The sequence below is a fragment of the Acartia tonsa genome, chromosome 4, assembly GCF_053477335.1.
Source record: "Acartia tonsa isolate MP-2025a chromosome 4, ASM5347733v1, whole genome shotgun sequence".
In the NCBI taxonomy this organism is placed as follows: Eukaryota; Metazoa; Arthropoda; class Copepoda; order Calanoida; family Acartiidae; genus Acartia; species Acartia tonsa.
Genome location: NC_137263.1, coordinates 3,374,071 through 3,396,803, shown reverse-complemented (window position 1 = coordinate 3,396,803; position 22,733 = coordinate 3,374,071). Strand labels below are relative to the sequence as shown.

At 32.0% G+C, this 22,733-nt stretch overlaps 1 protein-coding gene across 1 annotated transcript; it reads right to left on the bottom strand.

The window, feature by feature from the left end:
• Positions 1-3,331: 3,331 nt before the first annotated feature.
• FMRFa (FMRFamide related propeptide) lies at positions 3,332-22,195 on the bottom strand. Its single transcript, XM_080155727.1, has 8 exons — positions 22,108-22,195; positions 16,826-16,941; positions 15,970-16,013; positions 12,830-12,887; positions 8,416-8,477; positions 5,245-5,820; positions 4,606-4,678; positions 3,332-4,200 (listed from the first exon to the last, which is right to left on the bottom strand). Exons 2-8 carry the CDS (start codon positions 16,919-16,921, stop codon positions 3,805-3,807), a joined length of 1,305 nt encoding a protein of 434 aa, XP_080011853.1. The 5' UTR covers positions 16,922-16,941; positions 22,108-22,195; the 3' UTR covers positions 3,332-3,804.
• Positions 22,196-22,733: the final 538 nt, after the last annotated feature.

The following is a 22,733-nucleotide window of genomic DNA, read 5'->3' as shown; positions in this document are numbered from 1 at the left end:
TACTAACCTAACCTTATTGTATATTCTTAAGCAAACATATGTGTTGGTTGTCAGGGGGAAAGTAAACTGGAAATTCTGTTATTTTCATATATAAAAGTAACATGATGTCTGTGTGTGTGTGTGTACAGATATAGTTCTTCATTTCAGTAAAGCTTGTCATGGGTACTATTTGTGGGAGGGTACCTTACCCCTTCAAAGAGAAATCTCCCTTTAGGGAAGCCTCTCTTAGCTACTGTTAGTTATATGCGAATTTATGAGTTGGTTGATTCTATTTCTCTACCCCCTCAGAGCCCCTAGAAGACTGGGGAGCAGCCACTTGTGAAATTTAGAGTAGGATAGATGGATCTTGATATCTCAAGATTTACTCAACCAATTGGGTTCTCTATTTAAAGTAAACTTCAGTTAGATCCTTTGATGCTTTTAGGCCATTTTATTTTCAGATTTAAGTCTTGGGATTGTTTTTAGCTGATTTCTATCCTTTCTGTTCCTAGATGTTAGGAGCGTAGTCACTATGAAACAATAAAGTAAGTCCTGATGGTGTATTCCGACCTCTAAACCATTTCCAAACAAAATCATATCTATAGCTTATTCCAAAATGTCTTCGAAACCGATTGAAATCCTGCGGATTAGAACCGGTTATCAGTCATACTGAAAAATCATATTGAATTGCATCGTGTTATGGACAATTTTCCACGAACATTAAAATCATAAAATTAATGCCAGTTTTGTTAGCCCGGGTCTCTGGTTCCTAGGAGTTAACAAAACTGGTTTAGATCTTACAGTTTTTCGTTTTACTCTCCGTGGAAAGCTGTCTATAATACGAAGCAATAAATAACTATTCCTACCTCCCTGACAAATTACTAATTACATAGAAACTTAAAACAAAACAAAAACACTTTTCTTCACCCCTTCCTTTACATACCTACAGATGTACTGAATTTTAGTTTCCGAAAATGTACCTAGCTTCCGCGTCCTATCTCAAAATTTACTACTAGCAAAAAAGCTTCAAACTTTAAAATAAATCAAATTTAAAAAAACTAAAATTTGAATGTATAATGTATAAATCTTTTATACATTATATCGCTTTACCCTTTGACCGTACAAGCTAAAAATAGCGTTTGCAATAATTGGGTTATCTGCTGTACAACTAAGGGAAGAAATAGGCAATCCATTTTCAGCACATCTACCTACATTCATATCAGGGATCTTAAGGGATAAGACATTGGACGAGAAATTTAGCTGCCTTGTATTTGAAGGGTAAGGAAAGCAGAAATGTAGCCTAAAACCACCCTAAGACTTAAATCTCAGTAGTTATCGTAATCATAAATTACAGGAAAAAAACTTTACTACTTTATATGATAGGATAGGATAAGAAAAAAAATAGCTTTAAACCTGCCAAGGAGGTGCAATACTAAGCTAATTGTATACACTTGAGTCCAGTGGTCAATTAACGAATTATTATTAATGGATAATCTGACAGCCAGCTACTTTCAAATAACGTGGTATGCAAACCTAACAAGGATGACAACATCCATGAAAGCGAAGCTCTGAATCGGTTATACAAACGGACATTAACACTTGTATAGTGTCAGAACTGAATAATCAGAATAATTATGAATAGGAGTTAAAGTAAAATTGTGAGTAAATTTGTCGAAAAACTGCTTGATACAGGAAAATGTTTATGGATATACCTACATTTTTAGCACTTGATTATAGAGTTGCTTTGCACTCTGTTGTCCTAGGAATCAGTATACCAAAAATCAGAACAATCTGATAATTAGATCACATAAAAATTTGATGTCAAAAAGGTAAAAAATCAACATGTTAAAAATGGACGTACGGACATTCTGGTAATGATTATAGAGTTGCTACGCTTTCTAAATCGTACCTAAATACTACAGGAATCACTGTGCAAAGTTTGAAATCGATAATTCTAACATGCCTAAATTAACGAAAAAAGCTATCCGTCTCGGACGGACGGATGAACGTACGTACGAACGGAACGACCCTAATTATATAAAAGCTTCAATTTTAAAAAGTATAAGATTAAAATAAAGAATGATAAAAGTATAAATTTCTTTATATGATTAAATTCTCTGCAGGTAGATTCTAATTTCCAAACTAATGCAGGAATAGGATATATCCAATAAGCGAAATGTGTTCAAACGTTTCAACCACTAATCTTACGCTACAGGAGGAGTAGTTTTGTGTATTATCATTGGGAATGCACATTAATTCATTGGTCATTGTCTTATCCCTTATCCCTGTACAATTATATTTGTATCCATCTAAAGTTAAAGATATTCATGTTGGAATAGATTCACAACTCTAGATGTTCAGAAACAATAATCTGTCAAACTTAAAAAAGGAATTTTCAGCAGACGAACATATTTATTTCTCTTTAGTCTCATATGATTCATTCCAATAATACAACCAGTGCCATTTTTTAAAAATATAATGTCCAGTAAGGCTTCGAACCCGATTGATATCCGCTGGATTAGAACAGGTTCTCAGAATACTGAAAATTATGTGTAACATCGTATTACAGACAATATTCCTCGAATATCAAAATGATAATCTTAAAATTAATTTTTGTTTCTTGGGGCTAACAAAACAGGTTTTAATCTTATATTTTTTTATTTTAATATCCACAGAAAGCTATCTGTAAGACATAACTGTTCCCAAAATCTAGCTTTTTTCTAAGAAACTAAACTATCTTTAGCTGATTTGTTTATGTAGATGAAAAAATGTTCATTCTCATTGTTCTTATAGGTCCAATGTACGGAGTAGGGATCTAAATCTACTATTTCTATTTCTATTGTTCTGTTTTTGTACTTTAGAAAGTTCAACATATAAATATAATGATCAATCCTTATAATAAAGTAACAGGATGTCTGACTGTCTGTACCGTAGGATCTCCCTAACCTCTGAACCGAACAGAATAGATTCTCATGGGTCCTTGAAAGGTCTATTATTATTTTGGGGAGGGTACCATCACCCTCCCAAGAGAAATTGCAAAAGAAAACAAACAAACATAACTAACCCCACCAAGCGGCCGCTTTTTACGTCAAAAGAACTCTATTGTAGGAAATCCTGGGTTGGTTTTAGGCTATTCAAGTTTCACATTTATCTCTTGGTATGTTATGCCCATTGTCAGAGGGATAATCACAAAAATACCAGCTGTCTCTTTGTTATAGCAGCTGATTAAATTCAATTTACTACAATAGCAGACATACAGAATAAGATATAGAGTAGGTGAGCTACTAAAACATATGTTTATGCCGTTTTTCTAACGGCTAAAATTTCTGGATAAAAAATTGAGAAAATAAAATAGAACCAGCAAAATGTATTCATACCCTTTCAATATAATAAACATTTACAATATAATAATCATATAATTCATATATAATTTTAGAATTCACAATATTATTACATAATATAAATAGAATAACAGAGCATAGTTAAGTTCTCACAAGCAACTGTCTAGTATACTTAAAAGATCAATATATAAGAAAGACAAAAATAAAATTGGCGCCAAAATTTTGCCGCCAAAAAACGTATTTTAACAGGAAAATGAAGTGGAGGAAAGTTTTCTTCATTCTGCTGTTTTTGGTTATAAAAAAGAAAATAGCCTCTCATGACGTACAATATTTCCCCTATATGCCCCTAAAATGTATGTTAAATAAAAATCTAGAAAAAAATTGAAGTCAGATGTAATTGAGACTCTTAAAATTAAGAGATTTTATATAGAGCTAGAGTTAGTTAGTAAGATAACACAGATTTGCAAGTAAAATCAGAAGATGACTAAGATTTTGATTCAGGGATCTTGTCATTCTTGTCATTTAATCCATTTTTATTTTTGTCATTGTCGTTAGCTTCATTTGCAAAGCCAACAATATCATTATCTAGATCATCTTCGTTGTTCTTCATCGTGCTATAATGACTGTTGTAAAAGTCGTCGTCAATATTGCCAGCATAGGCGGGAAAATGTTCAGGATCAGCTGATTCAGCATCGGCCATGTTGGAGGAATATAAATCAAAGTCAGGATCGGCGTAGTTGATATCTGACATGTCTTCTGCGTGACGAAGGTTGTTGTACATGTCAGGTAAAGAGTCAGGCTGTTGGTAGCTGGCTACAGCAGCTGCCGGACTGCTGCTGCGGCCCATTCTTGTGAACAAACCTTGACGCTTCAAATCAGTCTGCAAAAAAACATAATTTTAATACTAAGTTTACTAAAGAAATTTTTTGTAATTTTGAATTTTTTTCTTCTATAATTTATTAATTCAGTAAAGTAATTGTGATCATGTCTGTAAAAGGTTCTAAAGAAATTTTTTGTAATTTTGAATTTTTTTCTTCTATAATTTATTAATTCAGTAAAGTAACTGTGATCATGTCTGTAAAAGGTTTGATAGTTGATAAGACAACGCATTATTGGACATAATTATCCAATACACTTTAGAAATGTGAGGATATAAACTTCCAAAATTTATTTTTTCCTCAATTTTAATTTTGGCTATGGTAGCTATTGGCCACTTGCAGTCGGTTGTGTGTCAAGTTTGAGTTTGATCCAAATTTTGTCATACTAGAGACATTAAAAATGTTACCTTTGGTCCGGACCTTCCAATTCTGGTAAATATATGATCTGCTCTTTTTGGGGCTCCATTAGATCTTCCCATCCTAAAATAAGAAGAATTGTTATTTGTCGCATCGTATTATAGACAGCATTCCGTGGATAATAAAAGATGAGAACTGGCTCTAATCCATTGGATATTAATCGGTTTCGAAGCTATAGTGGACATTTTAGTGGTGGTCAATACTTTTTTACTTTCACTTATAAATATAGCTTTTAATTATCGACCATAGCCTCTAGGGAAGCGGATTTATGATGTTGTAAAAAACCTATATAAATCTATATAGTAGGCTTGTAAGTCTATAGAAATACAACGTCATAAACCGGAAATTTGAATAGTAGCTGAGCTACTTGAAGTTTCACAAGACTAATAGATAATATAGAATATACGTGGATATTATAACATAGTAAAATTTGTCGACATTTTAGCTTGCTAAAATGGAACTCATTTATTGGTCAGTTTGTTAATCCAGTAGGAGGAGAGTGTATGGGATAAAGAATGTGAATGGGGGTGGAAGAGTATCGCTATTTTAGCCAGCTACAAGTTTCACTTTATTAGAGTACATGATAATCTGGTGCAACATCTAAGTAATAATATATAGATGATACCAACCTTGTATAAAGATGGGAGGCTCTCCCAGTTCTAAAGTATGACCTCCCAATTCTTGTATACAGCTGCGGGGCCCGTCCTATCCGCATAAATTGCTGGTTCGCCGCCCGTCCGATCCGCGTAAACTGTCTTGATGCGCCTGCCCGCCCTATCCGCATAAACTGCTTATTGGCCGCTCGTCCTATCCGCATGAATTGGTTTGCAGCTCCGCCGGCCCGTCCTATCCGCATGTACATTTGCTGTTTATTCGGCGCCGCCCGTCCTATCCGCGTGTAGAGCTGCGGAGCACGGCCGAGGCGGGTGTACATATCCGCGGACGACCGTGTGTCTCTTGCATAGATGTCATCTTCTTCCCCCTCTTCTTCAGCGGCTGCCGATCTCCCAATGCGGGTGTAGACCCTGGCAGGGGCCGGAGCCCGCCCTATTCTGGTGTACATACTGGGCTTAGAACCTGGCGCTGACCTTCCAATCCGCATGAAAGCCTGTTGGGCTCGTAGGTCGCGGCTGTGCGTGGCGGCGGGAGCGGCCAGTGCGCGTCCCAACCGCATAAATTGCATTTTCCCATCAGACCTGGTGGATCTATTATGCAAAGAAAAGTTCAAAATGGCGCCGTCAAATTTCAATTTTACAAAATTATCTATTATACCAGCAACAAAAAACATATTTGATTTTAATTCAATTTCGTGTTTTGAATGTATGATTTGTTTTAAAATTAAAATAATCATGCAATTATTTGACATATAAGAAGAAAACATGCTTTTAACTTTAATGTAGCGGGACAAAGTGTCTCGAAAATCAGCCATGTGACGTCATAAAAATGAGTGATTATCCATCTCTTTTTTAGGGGTTTTCGTTCCCACTTCTCCTCTCATATCCCTCATTTTTATGACGTCACATGGATGTTTGTCCCTCTACATTTTAATATACACAGGGTTAAAAATGAAATTTGTTAAAGTCTACTAAAATATTGCTTGTGAGAATCTAACTAAAAATGAAAAAAAATTGAAAACATGCTCTAATTATTTCATGCAAATTATTAATAATATTCTAAAAATTATTAAAACAGCATTCTATTTTTATAAACTTGTCTAAGTATCCAAGGATGGCTGGGTGACCAATTTCGTGGAGTCCTTTTGGCAGATTTATGTAAAGCATGGCCGCCATTTCTTGCAGTTTCGACAGGGCTGCCAGATGCATACTTTAAAGGTGTCCAACTTCTATGATCCTTTAAAACAGGGTGTCCAGATGAAGTTGATGTTACTTTTTGGTGTCCAGATTTGATACTTCTTTTCCCCGGGGAACCTGCCCCCCAAAATTTGGCCTCATTTGCTGCTCCTGTATGATAAAGAATGCTTATTGATTCAAAACAAACATCTTATGACATAGACTTCTAAGGGTTGGGTAAAGGAGTGTTTTCACTCAATTTTCCCCCTTAAAAATGAAAAAAAAAGATACATTAGATTATCTATTCAAACCATTAAAACCCCTCATTTTACCCCCCTCAAAAGAGACTTGGACGTCCCTGTCTTGTGTACTGATTTTTGAAATAAAAAAGGAAAAAAAAATTAAAAACTAAAAGTTGAAGGAAGAAAATATATACAAAAAAACAATGTTTCTTAAAACAGAAGTTACTATTACCAATTCCTAAAACACCTTGAAGTGAAAGACATGAGTTTACTAGTTTTAAGAAGCCAGGGATGGAGGGGACATAAGGCTGTTTATTGCACTAGTCTCCAAAGTTTTATAATAACTTTTTTTCGTAATCAATAGCTTAAAAACTTTGGGGACTTTGATTGAATTTTGAAAGGTTGGTTCATTAAGTTGAGTGTCCAAACTTTGAACCACTAATTGTAATTTTATGTATCATATTTAGGAATGTACATAAATTTGCCGGCCATGTCTTATCCCTTTAGATCCCTGGAACAACATGCCTTGAAATAGCAGGGATCTTAAGGGATAAGACAATGGAGGATTATATTTGGGGATGTACTTCAATTTATCAGCCATTGTCTTATCCCTCAAGAACCATGCAAAAAGCTATTCTACAAATAATATTGTACGTACGTACCTATGGCATCTCTGTAATCACAGTTATGACTGAGACCCGCATTTATCAAACAATCATACCTGCGTCTAAAATATATATATAAAAAAACAACAATTATGCATAAAACAGAAAAGTAAAGAAATGAAAAAGAAACATGCAAATACACTATCATTCCATTCCATACATGATTTTTCAGTATGTCTTTAAACCGGTTCTAATCCAACGGATATTAATCGGTTTAGAAGCCATATTGGAAAATACTGAGCAATACTAACAACTAAAGGGTAACCTCACTACAAAAATAGAATATTACAAGGAGGGGTTTCATGCGAGAAGTTCAAATTTTTATTAAAATCTAAGTCAGTATTTTGACATTTATTAGACAATTTTCTAAAAATATTCAGGCTGCAGAAAAGTTTAATTTTAGAATGTACAGTTGGATGCTTAAAAAAACACAAGTATCGTTCAATTGAGTATGTTAACCAAATCACCAAAATTATATTTGTAAAAAATCTTACAAAATCATATTAAAAATCTCTAAAAAAATGGATACAAATGTTAATAAACCTTCTTTTTTAGACACTTTTCTTTAAATTTATAGATAGATAAATTTGGTGATCTGACTGCCATAGCCAATTCAGGGATACTTATTTTTTAAGAACCCACCCCTGGATGCGAAATATGAGACAAAGGTGTGTGAAGTCACTTGTGTTTTATATTTGCAGAAAGACAAAATAAGCAAAAATGAAAACTTTTTCAAGGTAAAAAAAGATAACTTATTGCCATTTCATGCACACACCTACAAACAATTTAAAAACCTAAAAAATCTATTTTGAAAAATATAAATGACAATATAAATTGAATAATTTTATATCATGCATCATCATTATATTGTGTTTGTGTGTGTCTGATAGGTTATGCATCGGCTTAGATAATATAGATAAGTGCTTTTTTAAACTTCTATTTTTTTTTTTTTTTAAATGCACTTGGATTTGCTCTTTTTCTTAAACATTTGAGCTTATATAATTGTGTTTTTTTTTACATTTTGACATTCAACTAACCACAAGACTGTAGAGTAGCTTCGCTACTACAAAAAATTGTAAATTCTCAATGGCGCATTTTGAAACCTGGCTCTAACAAATTCTGGAGAGAGGAAGGGGTCAGAAATATCGTCTTCATTTTCTGGTTCCTAGATATTCATAAAATTATTTCCTAAATTTAGCGGTACGTAAAATGTTTTCTATTTAATCTATGTTAAGATCAGCTGTTTACTAAAATATCTAAAAAGCCGCTTGGTGTTGCTAGTTATTGTATTTAATTTATTATCTTCTTGGCTATTTCTCTTGGGAGGTGATGGTACAAGTTACTTTAATATAAGGGTTACTTCTTGCAAATTAACTTGGTCTATCGTTTATTTGAATCTGAACGCTTTTTTCACCCAAGGATAATAGGTTAAGTAACAGACAACCAACCCACTTTCTTTCCTGGTTTCATTTTTGCCAGACATTAAATTTGATTAGAGAATTTTTATAATAGGGGCGAAGCCTATAGTATCCAAAAAGATTATTGAGAATAATGTGTGTTTTTTTTTTCAAGGATTTATGTGTGGAGAGTCAACGGAAATGAGTTTTTCATATCACTATATTCACAAGCATGCCAGGGAGGCAGGGGTGCAACAATGACAGAAAAATTGATGTACATCCCCAATAATGATACAGAAAATTACTCCTTTTGTAAATTACAGATAGTGGTTGAAACATTAGACAATAAACTTAATGAACCAATCAATCAAAATTCAGTTAAGTTCATTATCTAAACGTTTCAACGAGAATTCTTAATCTACATAGATGTGTATGATCATTTGGGATGAACATCAATTTATCTGCCATTGTCTTATCCCTTTAGATCCCTGCATATCCCTTCTTTAAACATTCATATACACTGGAAAATCACTATTATGGGGAAGGTACCATCACCCTCCTTAGAGATTGGCCCATGGAAAAACAAATATTTCCCCCTCCAATTTTTCTTTAGATTTTTAAGGGGGATGGTACCATCACCTTCCTAAGATAATGGCACAAAAAAAATAAAAAAAATACCTTCCACCCCCGAATTTTTTTAGATTTTTCTTTTTTAACGCTAAAATAAAATGGGATGGGTCGAACTTAACCCTCCAAGTGCCACTAGAGGCCTCTAGGTGCGTAGCCGTTAGAAAAAGGTACAGTATAACTATGAAGTAAAACTAGAAAGAAGTTTATGAAAAAAAAACAATTGTTTAATATTCATAGAAATTTAACTTTTTCTACCCACCTTTCCTTGAAGTTAAAGTATCTACATTTTTATACTACAGGAAAAGTATTTGTTCAAAAAGAATAAAGAGTGTAGAACCCAAAAAAGAAAACAAAATAAGAACAATCCGACCAAATTATGGATTTAAAAGTGTAGTTTTCATTTTATCGATATAATAAGTAAGCTTTAGTATTTTTGGGGAATTATATATTCCAAAATTTCGTCGCTTGGTGTATGTGATTTAATCATATAGAATATAACTAAATATAAAGAAAAAGCTTCGCCTTTTAGAAATTCCGGATCAACTGCTGGTAATTGTAAAAAAATTGCTGGTAACAAATGCTTCCTTTTTGCTGGCACTATTACAAGGTTCCTGGATCTAGCATATCAAGAAATATTTCTGTAGCCACAAATGTCTAACCAATTTGCAGGTTGCCAGCTAACAAGAACCTAGAACATAGGGGAATATTCGTCCTGCTGGATCCAGGAACCTTGTATAATTCCTTACATTCGTTACCAGCAATAATTTACCATGAACTGCAGTTGATCCGAAATTCCTTTTTAATTTGGACGGATTATTGTGTCTTATGACCATATAGGTTTATAATCCTTACAAAAAAGTAATAAGATGTCGGTGAGTCTGTCTGTTATGAAGAATCTCGCTAACCGCTGAACCGATAAGGTTCTCCTTTACAATGTAGCTTCTTAGGTGTTTTCCTAAGGAAAATCACCCTGGTTATATTAATAAGAGTTTTTTGTTAAAATCATAAAAACTTGTTGTCAAACGTTTTGTTAAATTCAAACTGTATCTAAATAAGTTGAAAAAGTATTCACCAATAGAAAATCTATTTTCCATTTCCTATTACGTAACGTATATAATGTAAATGTAATAAATAAATTCCTTTACTTAGAGCAAGGCTTTTCTACAAGTAAGGTATATATGTAAGGATATCTTTGATCGTTATTTATGTAGGTTATAATTGTTCTATTGGTTTCAAACCTTCAGTTTTATCAGGGATAAGGGATGGGAAACCTGACCAAAAATTAGGTCTCAGCCTCCTTTTAAAAGTGATGGGGCAACTTTTCTTTTTTGCCTATAAAATCAACTCATTTCCCCCAGTTCCTCATTGGCTGTAGGCCAATATCCAATAGCCTGAAACTTGCTTTTAGAATTAACCAATTAATTAATAACAAACGCGTCCCCCAGTTCATTATTGGCTAAATTAATTCAACCAAACATAAATTTCTGCTATTAGAAAGACAACAATGGAAACTTTCTGCTATTAGAATGACAACAATATATATGACGTTCAATCACATCAACTTATTATTAAATTTACACATTAATAAATGTCCATATAGCAAAACATAAATTGAGAGATCGTTTTTTGAAGACTGAGTAGGATTCAACATTTTATACTTTAGAACAATGTGAAAAACTCATGTCTTTAGACAATTTAAAAGTTACATTTCATGTGGAATTGATAACCCATCTAAATGATCACAAATACAAAACTAGTTCAATATGTAAATAAAAGTGTACTGTGTTTTGTTAAAAAAAAATTTCATTAATCTTGGTAAAAATTATTGCACACTTAATTGAACTTTTCTGTTAATATTTAACGTAAAATAAATTTTTTTTTTAAATTCTTAATTTATATGTTTGCTATGGAACAATTAGTTGATAGAATGTTACCCATGTACTTATTCAATTCTACTTAATTTATTTATTAAACTGTTTTTAAACTATTTTTGAATGGGGGGTCAAAAATATACTAGGACACCTATAGAATCAGACTGCAGAGCCCAAATTTGAATTAAGTCCCCAATAAACTTTTTTTGGGGGATTTAAAAATTAATTTTTACTGTTGCTCTGGTCATTTTTACCAGATCAAAGGGTCTTTTTTTACTTCGTGTAATATTGTAACTTAGTGAACAATTTTATACAATTCACTTTATACTGATACAATAAAAAAAACATTACTCTGTTCAATGGAAATATTTTTTTTTCTAAAAACAATTAATTTCATTGAAAAATTTGACATAATACAATAAAAAACATAATGCTGAATTTAAACCAATTAGAAATTAGAATTTCCGAAAGAGTGTTTTCACAAAGTGACTTATTTCAAACGTAGTTAAATAATTTTATTTAATAAAAATGAAAAGAATGAAAACCCTACTCATAAAAGATACATACTTTTTAAAAATATTTTTAAAAATATGTTTGAATAATCTTATTTTATATCATATTTGTATATGTGACAAATATAAATTTGTTGTATTGCATAAACATTTGTTGTCATCTTAATTTATTTAACCCTTTACAGCCAATTTTTATGTGTTTTAATGTATAATAAACATGAAACATTTTTATGTTAATTCATTGATATATTGTAAAAAATTAATTTTTAATTAGTATTGATAGATAAAATCAAAAGACCTAACTTTACTGTATACTAGCATACAATATTTACGAAGCAAGACACTCTAAAAGCTGAGTATTTTACCTACAAAGGGAAGAAACATCACGATTCAGTAAAAATTATTTAATCCATAGTAAAAAATAAACTTTAAAATCCTAATAAAAATTGATGTGGGCAATTGTTCTCATTTTTGGCTTTGCAGTATGATTCTACAGATGTCAAAGTATATTTTTAATATACCTTTTAAAAATAGTTTAAAAACAGTTTAAAGCTGGGGAGCTAAAGCGGTGTTTATTTCTATATACAAATTTTGGGGTGAAGTAGATCCCCCCTTAAAATGTTTGAAAATAAATCAGATTTAACCATCTCAAAAAAAACTTTTTTTTAAACGGGGGGGGGGGGGGGGTTGGCGAAGTAATAACGGGATTCTACTTAAAGCCACTAACATATTGGTTCTTTGAAAAGTTTTTATTATATTTTATGATAGGTGAAATCAACTACCTGAATTCTATTCTATACTTTTTTTCTTTGCATTCATATAATAGCTATTTCATCATTGTTCATAGTTTTCAAATCTAACTACTGCGTCATCCCGAAACTAGTTTTTTAGGCCTAGTTGGAAAATAGGCCTGGAATAATATTTTCTTACGTTTCCCATCCCTTATCCCTGAGTTTTATAAATTATCAGAAAATGAGAAAGAAGATATACAAGAGATTATTTTAACAAGACCAAAATGCAAATTTTTCACCAGTCAATATACTAGTTTCTTTTAAACACAATCTCGAACACTTATAGAGTAGCTTTGCTACTAAAATATTTTTTTACCTGGATGTTTTCATTGATTTCTGGGTCATATTCAGCTTTAAATTCAGGACTGTACGATCTAAATTTAATAAACAATTTTAATGGCTGTACGATTTAAATTTAAAATATTACAATTTTAAAAGGAAGAAAAAACCATAATAGTTATTTCTCGCATCGTATTATAAACGGCTTTCCACGGATATAAAATGTACAATTATAAGATTAAAACTAGTTTTTTTAGCCCCGAGGTGCCGAAGGCACCGGCTAAAAAAAACTGTTTTTAATCATGTGATTGTACATTTTTATATTTGTAGAAAGCAGGATATAATACGATGCTAGACATAGTTTTTTCGTATGGATAAGAACCGGTTCCTATCCACCGGATTTGAATGAATACGAGAAAAGCCTATAACACACATTACTCTAGTTAGTGAGGAGAATATATTACCATCCAGAAACTTTAATTCAAAATAAATAGCTTAAGACCATACCGGGCCCTGTTTGAAGCTCCCCCAAAAAGTAAGACGGACAAAGAAAAAAACTATCTTATTTATAAGTAAAAATAAGAAACAGATAAGTTCAATAATTTTATCCATTAAAGTAATTTCATATAAATCTTTTTTTAACAATTTGATATTATGAGGGAGGGAAGAGACATTAATTTAAACTGTTACCCAAATATTTATAGCCACGTCTTACCCATAAAAGAAATTTAATTGGCTGGTTCCAAACAATTAGAATCAAAACTTTTCAAATCATAATTTAAATCTTCAGAAGGGGTAATTTTATTTATCATCATTGTGAATGTAAAAAAATATATTGTCCATTGTCTTATCTCTTAATATACCTGGATAACATAAGTTTTGATTCAGGAATTTATAAAAATAATCTAATATTATGATTTTATCTGAAATAGTTTAGATAATATTTCAATAATTTTCCTTTAGTTAGAACAGGAAATTATACACGGAAAATTTTGAATATTAAGAATCTTATAAAATATTTAAGTTTCTTTTTATTAAATCTTTTATTATATCGTCGCTATAATTAGGATAATCCGAAAATCCTTCCGTTATGTCGCCAATTATAGTTATTTATCGCGTTGTATTATATAGACAGCTTTCCGCGGATATCAAAATGAAAAATTATAAGATTATTTCTCCTATTCATTCGAATCCGGTGGATAGGAACCGGTTCTCATCCATACGAAAAAACTATGTCTAGCATCGTATTTATCCAGCTTTCTACGAATATAAAAATGTACAATCAAAAGATTAAAACCAGTTTTTTAGCCGGTGCCTTCGGCACCTCGGGGCTAAAAAAAACTAGTTTTTACTTTATAATTGTACATTCTATATCCGAGGAAAGCCGTTTATAATACGATGCGAGAAATAACTATTAAGACCAGTTTTGTTAGCCCCTGTTGCCGAAGGGCTTAGTGAAAAAAATTGGTTTAATTTTTATGACTTTACTTTAATAGTCGTTGAAAATTGTCTGTAATACGTTGCTATACTTGATTTTTCAGTATAGCTGCGAACCGGCTCTAATCCAGCGAATATTAATCGGTTTCGAAGCCCCACTGGATAAATCTTTCTTGTTTATTGATGATTTTTGTAAATTAACTATATGATGCTTCACTCCTAGACTCTAGATAGTGATTCCTTAAACAATTAGGTACAACCTAGAAAACGTTTTTCAGAGTTTCTTATATGTTAAGCTATGCTTTGCCTATATGTATGTTGTCATCCTTGTTTTAATAATATTCTATCCATGATCTCTAAAGCTTTTCATTCAATAGGATTTATAAACACAATAGAGCCAAGAAACACACATGACTTATTATTATTTTTGGGTATAGTCCCTTTCGTGGCAACGCACCCTGAGGGGCGATTCTTCGTATTTTTCACAGTAGGTTTTCTCCTATTTCTAGCCCCTGCGGGGTGCTCTAACCCTGTGGGGCAATCACCTAACCCAATATAACCTAACCTAACCTAAAATAACCTTTAAAAAGCCATTTTAAAAATACGACGAAACGCCCCTTAAGGGTCGTTGCCACGAAAGGGACTATTCCCTTATTTTTTAATATGTAAAATTTATTTTAAAGCAGAAATCTTAAGGATAAGACCATGGACGATAAAGTGATCAACATTATACAATTATGATAACCCAAATTAAACCTTTTGTAGGTTAAGTTTTTGATTTTTACAACCAAAGCAAGATTTAATAATAGTCCCCAAACTTTTATGCGATAACGATATGATATAACTTTGGGTACCAGTATAATTTGAAGTGCAATGTACCCTCTCTCCCTAGAGCCTTAAATAAATATGCACAAAATATATTAAATTTTTTTTATTTATTTCCCCTCTCAATAAGTTCACTTTTCAATAAAACTTTTAAATAGGTATGAAATTGGTAAAAGGAAGAACATTATTAAAAAAGAATGCAATATCCAAAAGTAACATAAATAGAACGATGGATATAATATGTTGGATATTATGACAGTGGAAAAATTGTCGTCTATTTAGGTTGCTAACATGTACATCATTTATTGGTCATTTTTTTATTAAGTAGAAAGGGATTGAATGTGGTAAAGGGGGTGGATGGAGGTATCGTTATTTCAGCCAGATGCGAGTTTCACTTTATTAGAGAACGGGAAAATCTATTGTAACATCTAAGTGATAACATATCCATTGTTAACAAAAGTTTAATTTTTAAAGATGATAAAAAGTGTCACATTATTTTTTTTTTTTTTTATTTATTTCACCTCTCATTAAGTTCACTGTTCATTAAAACAAATGTAATTGGTAAATGGAAGAACATTAATAAACAAGAAGGTATGAATGGAGGTTTTATAATCACATTTTTTTATTCGTTGGCTAAATAACTATTGCATTTTGATTGGTTGGTTCTTAAACTAGAGTGCCCAAACGTTTCAACTTCTAGTTGTAATCTACAGATGTATCACCATTGAGAATGTACATCAATTTATCGGCCATTGTCTTATACCTTTATCATGTTTGCTTTTAAACTAAAATGTAAATTTTTACACTAGTGAAAAAAACCACATCAGCCAGCCTTTTGAAAAACGACGAACAAAATGACTGACGGAAAGACAAAGTTAGTTATAGAACAGCCTCGCTACTGGAAATAAAGATTACCTGTCTGGTAAAAAAGATGCTAGCGCAGGATTAAACTCTTCATCCTATAATCATAAATAAATATTTGTATAAAAAATATAATTTTGACTGCTGAATGTATATCCAGAAAAATAATCAAAAACAACAAAGAAAGTAGGATTTTCAGTTTTTTGTATTTTATATATAATTTTAATCTGTTTTCAATTAATTTGGTTTCTAAAAAGATTCATTTTTTAAATACATGACTAGGAGCTAGGATAAATAAACTATACCGGGAGGCTAGATACTTATAATACATGACCAGGAGTCAGGATAAATAAACTATACCTGGAGGCTAGGTGCTGATAATACATGGCCTGGAGCTAGGATAAATAAACTATACCTGGAGGCTAGGTGCTGATAATACATGGCTAGGAGCTAGGATAAATAAACTATACCTGGAGGCTAGGTGCTGATAATACATGGCTAGGAGCTAGGATAAATAAACTATACCTGGAGGCTAGGTGCTGATAATACATGGCTAGGAGCTAGGATAAATAAACTATACCCGGAGGCTAGGTGCTGATAATACATGGCTAGGAGCTAGGATAAATAAACTATACCTGGAGGCTAGGTGCTGATAATAAATGGCTAGGAGCTAGGATAAATAAACTATACCCGGAGGCTAGGTGCTGATAATACATGGCTAGGAGCTAGGATAAATAAACTATACCTGGAGGCTAGGTGCTGATAATACATGGCTAGGAGCTAGGATAAATAAACTATATCTGGAGGCTAGGTGCTGATAATACATGGCTAGGAGCCAGGATAAATAAACTATACCTGGAGGCTAGGTGCTGATAATACATCGCTAGGAGCTAGGATAAATAAACTATACCTGGATGCTAGGTGCTGATAATACATGGCTAGGAGCCAAGGCAAGAAAAAAAACTGCGGTAGCATGTAGAACAATTGGACGCCATAATGATTTCATCAGTTTTTACACGAATCTTCCTAAAAAAACACATTTTTGAATTTAAGCTAATGTCTGATCATTAATATATAAAGGGTGAGCAAAAAAAATGCGTACCTTTTTAAAATTCAAATTGCACGGCTTGTGTTAATAGTAGAAAAATGTTATGCATATCGTTAGAACCGCTATGAAGTCTATTTTTTGGAAATATAAAAACGATTCCAGTGCTACGCATACTTTAGGAGCTACGTGTTAAAATGTCCCAACTGACTTAAAACTTGACTTGCAAGTAAATTTTGGGACATTTTACAATCTGGCTCCTAAACTATGCGTAGCACAGGAACCGTTCTTATATTTCCAAAAAATACAGTTCATAGCGGTTCTACCGGTATGCGTAACATTTTTCTACTATTAACACAAGCTGCGCAATTTGAAATTTAAAAATGTAGACATCTCTTTTTGCAAAATATCTTCTCTAATTTTTAGTTATATTTTAAAATTTACTCGCAAGTCAAGTTTTACATCAGTTGGGACATTTTAACACGTAGCTCCCTAACTATACGTAGCATAGGAATCGTTCTTATATTTCCAAAAAATAGACTTCATAGCGGTTCTAACGATATGCATAACATTTTTCTACCATTAACACAAGCCGTGCAATTTGAATTTTAAAAAGGTACGCATTTTTTTGGCTCACCCTTTACATGTTAAGATAACCTGACATATTTCAAACTTTTTATGATGATTTAACAATTTAGAAGGCCTTTAAACTGAATCATCAATGCATCATGTTTTTGTAAATACTATAATTATTCTATTATTTTAATTCTGGAATGATGATTCTCAGGACCTGTAGGCATAACATCAGTGTAATTAAATGCTAATACATCTAAAGAAAGCAATTTTGCCACAGATAAAATTTTTGAAAACAAATATCTAAAGATTATAAACTGTTTTAATTCAACAAAGGATAATACTAGCAAGATATTCTTATTTAACAAAGTTTACATTACTCACTCTAATACTCACTAATTAATCGTATTTTAGACAGATTTTCGCGGATATTAAAAAGAAAATTAGAAAAGTAAAACCAGATTTGCCAAACAAAACTGGTTCTAATTTTATGCTTTTTAATATTTCTGGAAAAATTGTCTGTTATAGGATGCATTATTTCTCATTATGGCTGGGCTGTGAACTGGTTCTAATCCTGCAGATATTAATGGGATTCGAAGCCATACTGGAAAATGTTATCATTATTTTTCTCGTATTCATTCGAATCCGGTGGATAGGAACCGGTTCTCATCCAAACGAAAAAACCATGTCTAGCATCGTATTATATCCAGTTTTCTACGAATATGAAAATGTACAATCATAAGATTAAAACCAGTTTTTTTAGCCCGTGCCTTCGGCACCTCGGGGCTAAAAAAACTAGTTTTAATCTTGTAATTGTACATTCTATATCCGCGGAAAGCCGTTTATAATACGATGCGAGAAATAACTATTAATGTATTTTTTACAATATAAAACAATTATAGAAAACACATACTTATTATCCAATACAAAAAAATCTTCTTAATAAAAAAAATAAATATTATGTACATATTTGAAGAGACTTATAAATACTTATTAACAATAACAATGAAATATTAATTATAGGTTCCTATTCATTACTATCGAAAACTAATAAATGTGAAATAAAGAAAGTTTTCCAGAATGTTGAAAAAGACTGTATATTTGAAATATTTTGAATAAATAGTTATTTCTATCATCGTATTATAAACCGCTTTCCGCGGATATAGAATGTACAATTACAAGATTAAAGCCAGTTTTTTTAGCCCCGAGGTGCCGAAGGCACGGGCTAAAAAACTGGTTTTAATCTTATGATTGTACATTTTTATATTCGTAGAAAGCTGGATATAATACGATGCTAGACATAGTTTTTTCGTATGTATGAGAACCGGTTCCTATCCACCGGATTCGAATGAATACGAGAAAATCCATTATTCCATAAAAGTAAAAGGATGTCTGTGTATCTGTCTGTATGTAGCTTCGGATCATGCTAACCGCTGGACTGATATGGTTCCCCTTTACAAAGAAGATTCTTATAGGTCAAGGAAAGGTTTAAAATACTGGGTGCCTTTCAGGGGTTAGGCAAAAACCAACCTAAGCTCTTTTTTTAAAAATATTTCAAAAATAAGAAGGAGGGGGAGGTGGGTCATTGCTCAACAGATACTTTGAGGTAAAGCACTGAAACAATGACGAATAGATATATAAGGTAGCTGCTATAAAACAAGGATGACAACATCCATAAAAGCGAAGCACTGAAACTGTAGGACAAACGGACATTAACACTTATATAGTGTCAGAACTGAATAATCAGAATGTAATTAATTGAATAAGAGTTGAAGCAAAATTGTGAGTGTAAAATTGTTGAAAAACTGCTTGATACAGGATAATGTTTATGGACATACTTACATTTTTAAGACTTGATTATAGAGTTGCTTTGCTTGAAACATTATACTTTGTTGTCCCAGGAATAAACATACCAAAAATCAGATCAATCGGTTGATTAGATCACAAAAAAATTTGTTGTTAAAAAAGTAAAAAATCAACATGTTTAAAATGGACGTACGGACATTCTTGTAATGATTATAGAGTTGCTACGCTTTCAAAATCGTACCTAACTACTAAAGGAATCACCATGCTAAGTTTGAAATCGATAGGAAAATTCTAACATGCCTAAATTAACTAAAAAAGTTATCCGTTTCTGACGGACGGACGGACCGACCCTAATTATAGAAAAGCTTCGTTTTTAACAATATATTGTTTTTCTATTCTTCTGCATATTATTGGTTAATATGATTGCATATCTAATATAATAAATGGTATAATTTTACCATAATGATTCAGAGGCGGAGGGTAGAGTGCTGGTCAACGCCCCCCCCCCCCTCAAACCATATTTTGGGTTTCGTAGGCACCCCCAAAATTTTTAAGATTACATTAAAATTTACTATAGAACTCATTTAATTTAGGCCTGTATTTAATTAATTTTATTGATTTAAAAAAATGCATTTTGAACCAGTGGTTTTTTAATATTAGCGAATCGTTCTACACGTAGAATCAGTCCGTCTGTATAGGAAACATATGCTTGTTAATTTTATAATATTCTTATAGATATAAAATTTGTATTATGATTCCTGTAATAGTCTTATACAAGTCTAGAAGCATAGCAACTCTATGATTACTATTTTTTGCTTTAGTAGATTTATTCTTATCCCAAAAAGTATTTAGTACTTTATTATAATAGAAAGAATAAGTAATATTTAATATGGCTTCCAAACCGAATAATATCCGCTGGATAAGAACCGCTTCTCAGCCATACTGAAAAATCATGTATAGGATCGTATTACAGACAAATTTTCCCCAATTTTTAAAATAAAAATCATAAAATTAATACCAGTTTTGCTACACCCAGCCTTCTTTTTTTTAAATATCCGCGGAAAGCTGTCTAACTAAAATTCGATGCGATACAGAACTGTTTTTAAATTAATAAGGAAAAATATAAGTTATTAATATCTTTTAATATATTTGTATTATTTATAACTATTTGAAAAATCCTAGTATCTAAATCTAAATCCTAAATATTCTTTAATCTACCTTAATTATAGGATTTATTTGTAGAATACAGTTTATTGAAAGCTAAGGAATATTTAAGTAATATTTAGAAGATAATAAATATCTTGAGCTTATATGAAAATAAAAATTATAAGATAAAATCTGATATTAATTTTATGATTTTTGGTTTAATATTCTTGGAAATTGTATAAAATGCAATGCAATACATGATTTTTCAGTATGGCTCGGAACCGGTTCTAATCCTGCGGATATTAATCAGTTTCGAAGCTATACTGGAATACAGATTATAATTTATTTGTATCTAAGGATTTAAAAGTTAATGGTTATATTTAGAAGATATTAATTCTGATTATAAATAATCTAAATAGATACTTAGATAGATATAATTATATAGAATTGTCTGAAATAACATTTAACACTATCCCTTTGCCTTCAACTGGATGAACGAACTGACCAATAAAATAGGTTTTTATTAGCAAGCTAAATTGACGACAAATTTTCCCCCATCAATATACTAAGTATAAATTATATCCATTTTTGTTAGAAAGTTAGACTGCTCTATGATTTTTAATGATTGTATGTCTATCCTTCAGCCTGTACATTTTTTAAAAGGGGAAACTTGATTTTCTCGGCTGCTGTATAAGATACTAGATTCTAAGAGGTCTGTATTCGGATGGTAGAAGGAGAAAAATATAGCCTAAAACATCCCCCAATTTCAAGTTTATAATTAGACATCTTAGGACCTTTGTGAAATGAAAAGACCTCAATAAGTCTAATTTTTTATAATATATCAGCATTTGTAGTTACACTTATATCATAATTTATCGGATCTAGTGCAGTTCACGGTAAAACGATTATCTCCAAAAATCTTAGACCTTTGAAAAAGACTTGTTTATGCGCTTTTTCTTCAGTGAAGCATTTCCTGTGAATCATTGTATTTTGGCTATTCCCGATTTTTTTTATAGGCCTTCTTATGCCGCTCAAAATGGTGTGCGCGCATGTCATGTGCGTTTAGCCGCCGTTCGACAGCTAGCAGCCTTTAAATTTTATAATCGTTACCAGGAACATTTTACAGTAAACTGCACTAATAAAAGTCCTTCTTAATTGGCTTAAAACTTTGAAGCAAATTCGATTTTTTATTCTATAATTCACAACGTATTTATACTGTTTGAAATATGTTTTGAGTAATCTAAATTAATATGTGGATGCTATGTCCGCTATTTCCCTAAAAAAGTCTGCACAAATCCCCTTAATTATTTTGAAATAAATTAAATATAGGGGGGTTAGTTTTTTTGTGTTTTATATTATGTAAGGTTAGGTTATTTTACGGCACATCAGGTATAGGCTCCAAGGGGTTAGGGCCTTCCCTACAGGAGTTAATAATAAAGAAAGAAAAAGTGATAACACCCCTTATTATTAATCAATCTAAAAATGGAAGGAGGAATCTGTGCTCAATATTCTCTTTGAGTGAAAACGAGTTGTAGATTCACAAAACTTTGTAAACTTAACTTATTTTGAATTTATTTTAAATATTAGAAAGAAAAAAAAACAAATTGTGGTTTCAACATTACCTATAAAGGGAAGAGTTATAACTCCGTTGTCAATACACCCCTCACTCCATTTTTATAAGATTTTACCCCAACCCTTTTCTTATCTACACCCTTTCCTACTCTCTAATACTTTTTTTTCTCTCTTTTATTCATTGACCGTAGTTCAAACAACGAAAGGATAAAAAGCTTTTACGGAGGTACGAGGAACAAGAAAATGGCTCTTCCGTTGCGGTTTAATACTCCGGTAAATTTGGTGTTGGGGTTGAGGGGAAATAGAGACCGAAAAAGAAACATTTTAGGAGGGTTGGGGGGAGAGATACTACGCTCCAAGTAGCGGATTTGTCCGTAAATATATATGACGTTGATGACGTTAATAAGAGTTTTTCAACGCATTTTTTTTGTGTATGTATGTGTGTGTGTGTGTGTATGTGTAATTGTGTGTGTGTGTGCGTGTGCATTCATTGTGTGGTAGTGAAGATATGATTCTGAAGAAAAAGTAGCCTTGTGATTCAATGAGTCAGAAAAACTTTGGGGATTTTCCACTATACAATTGGAGGGATACCCTCCCCACCCCCACCACACCTTCAAAAAAATATTTTATCGGCAAACCATCCCGTCCTTATATTTAAAAAAATGGAAAAAAGGTT

Coding starts and splice junctions, on each gene's coding strand:
- FMRFa (XM_080155727.1), bottom strand. CDS start 16,921: ATGAAATCATTATGGCGTCCAATTGTTCTACATGCTACCGCAGTTTTT. Junction 8,478..12,829: donor AAATCAATGAAAACATCCAG/GTAAAAAAATAT, acceptor ATGAATATCTAG/GAACCAGAAAATGAAGACGA. Junction 4,679..5,244: donor GCCTCCCATCTTTATACAAG/GTTGGTATCATC, acceptor TTCTTATTTTAG/GATGGGAAGATCTAATGGAG.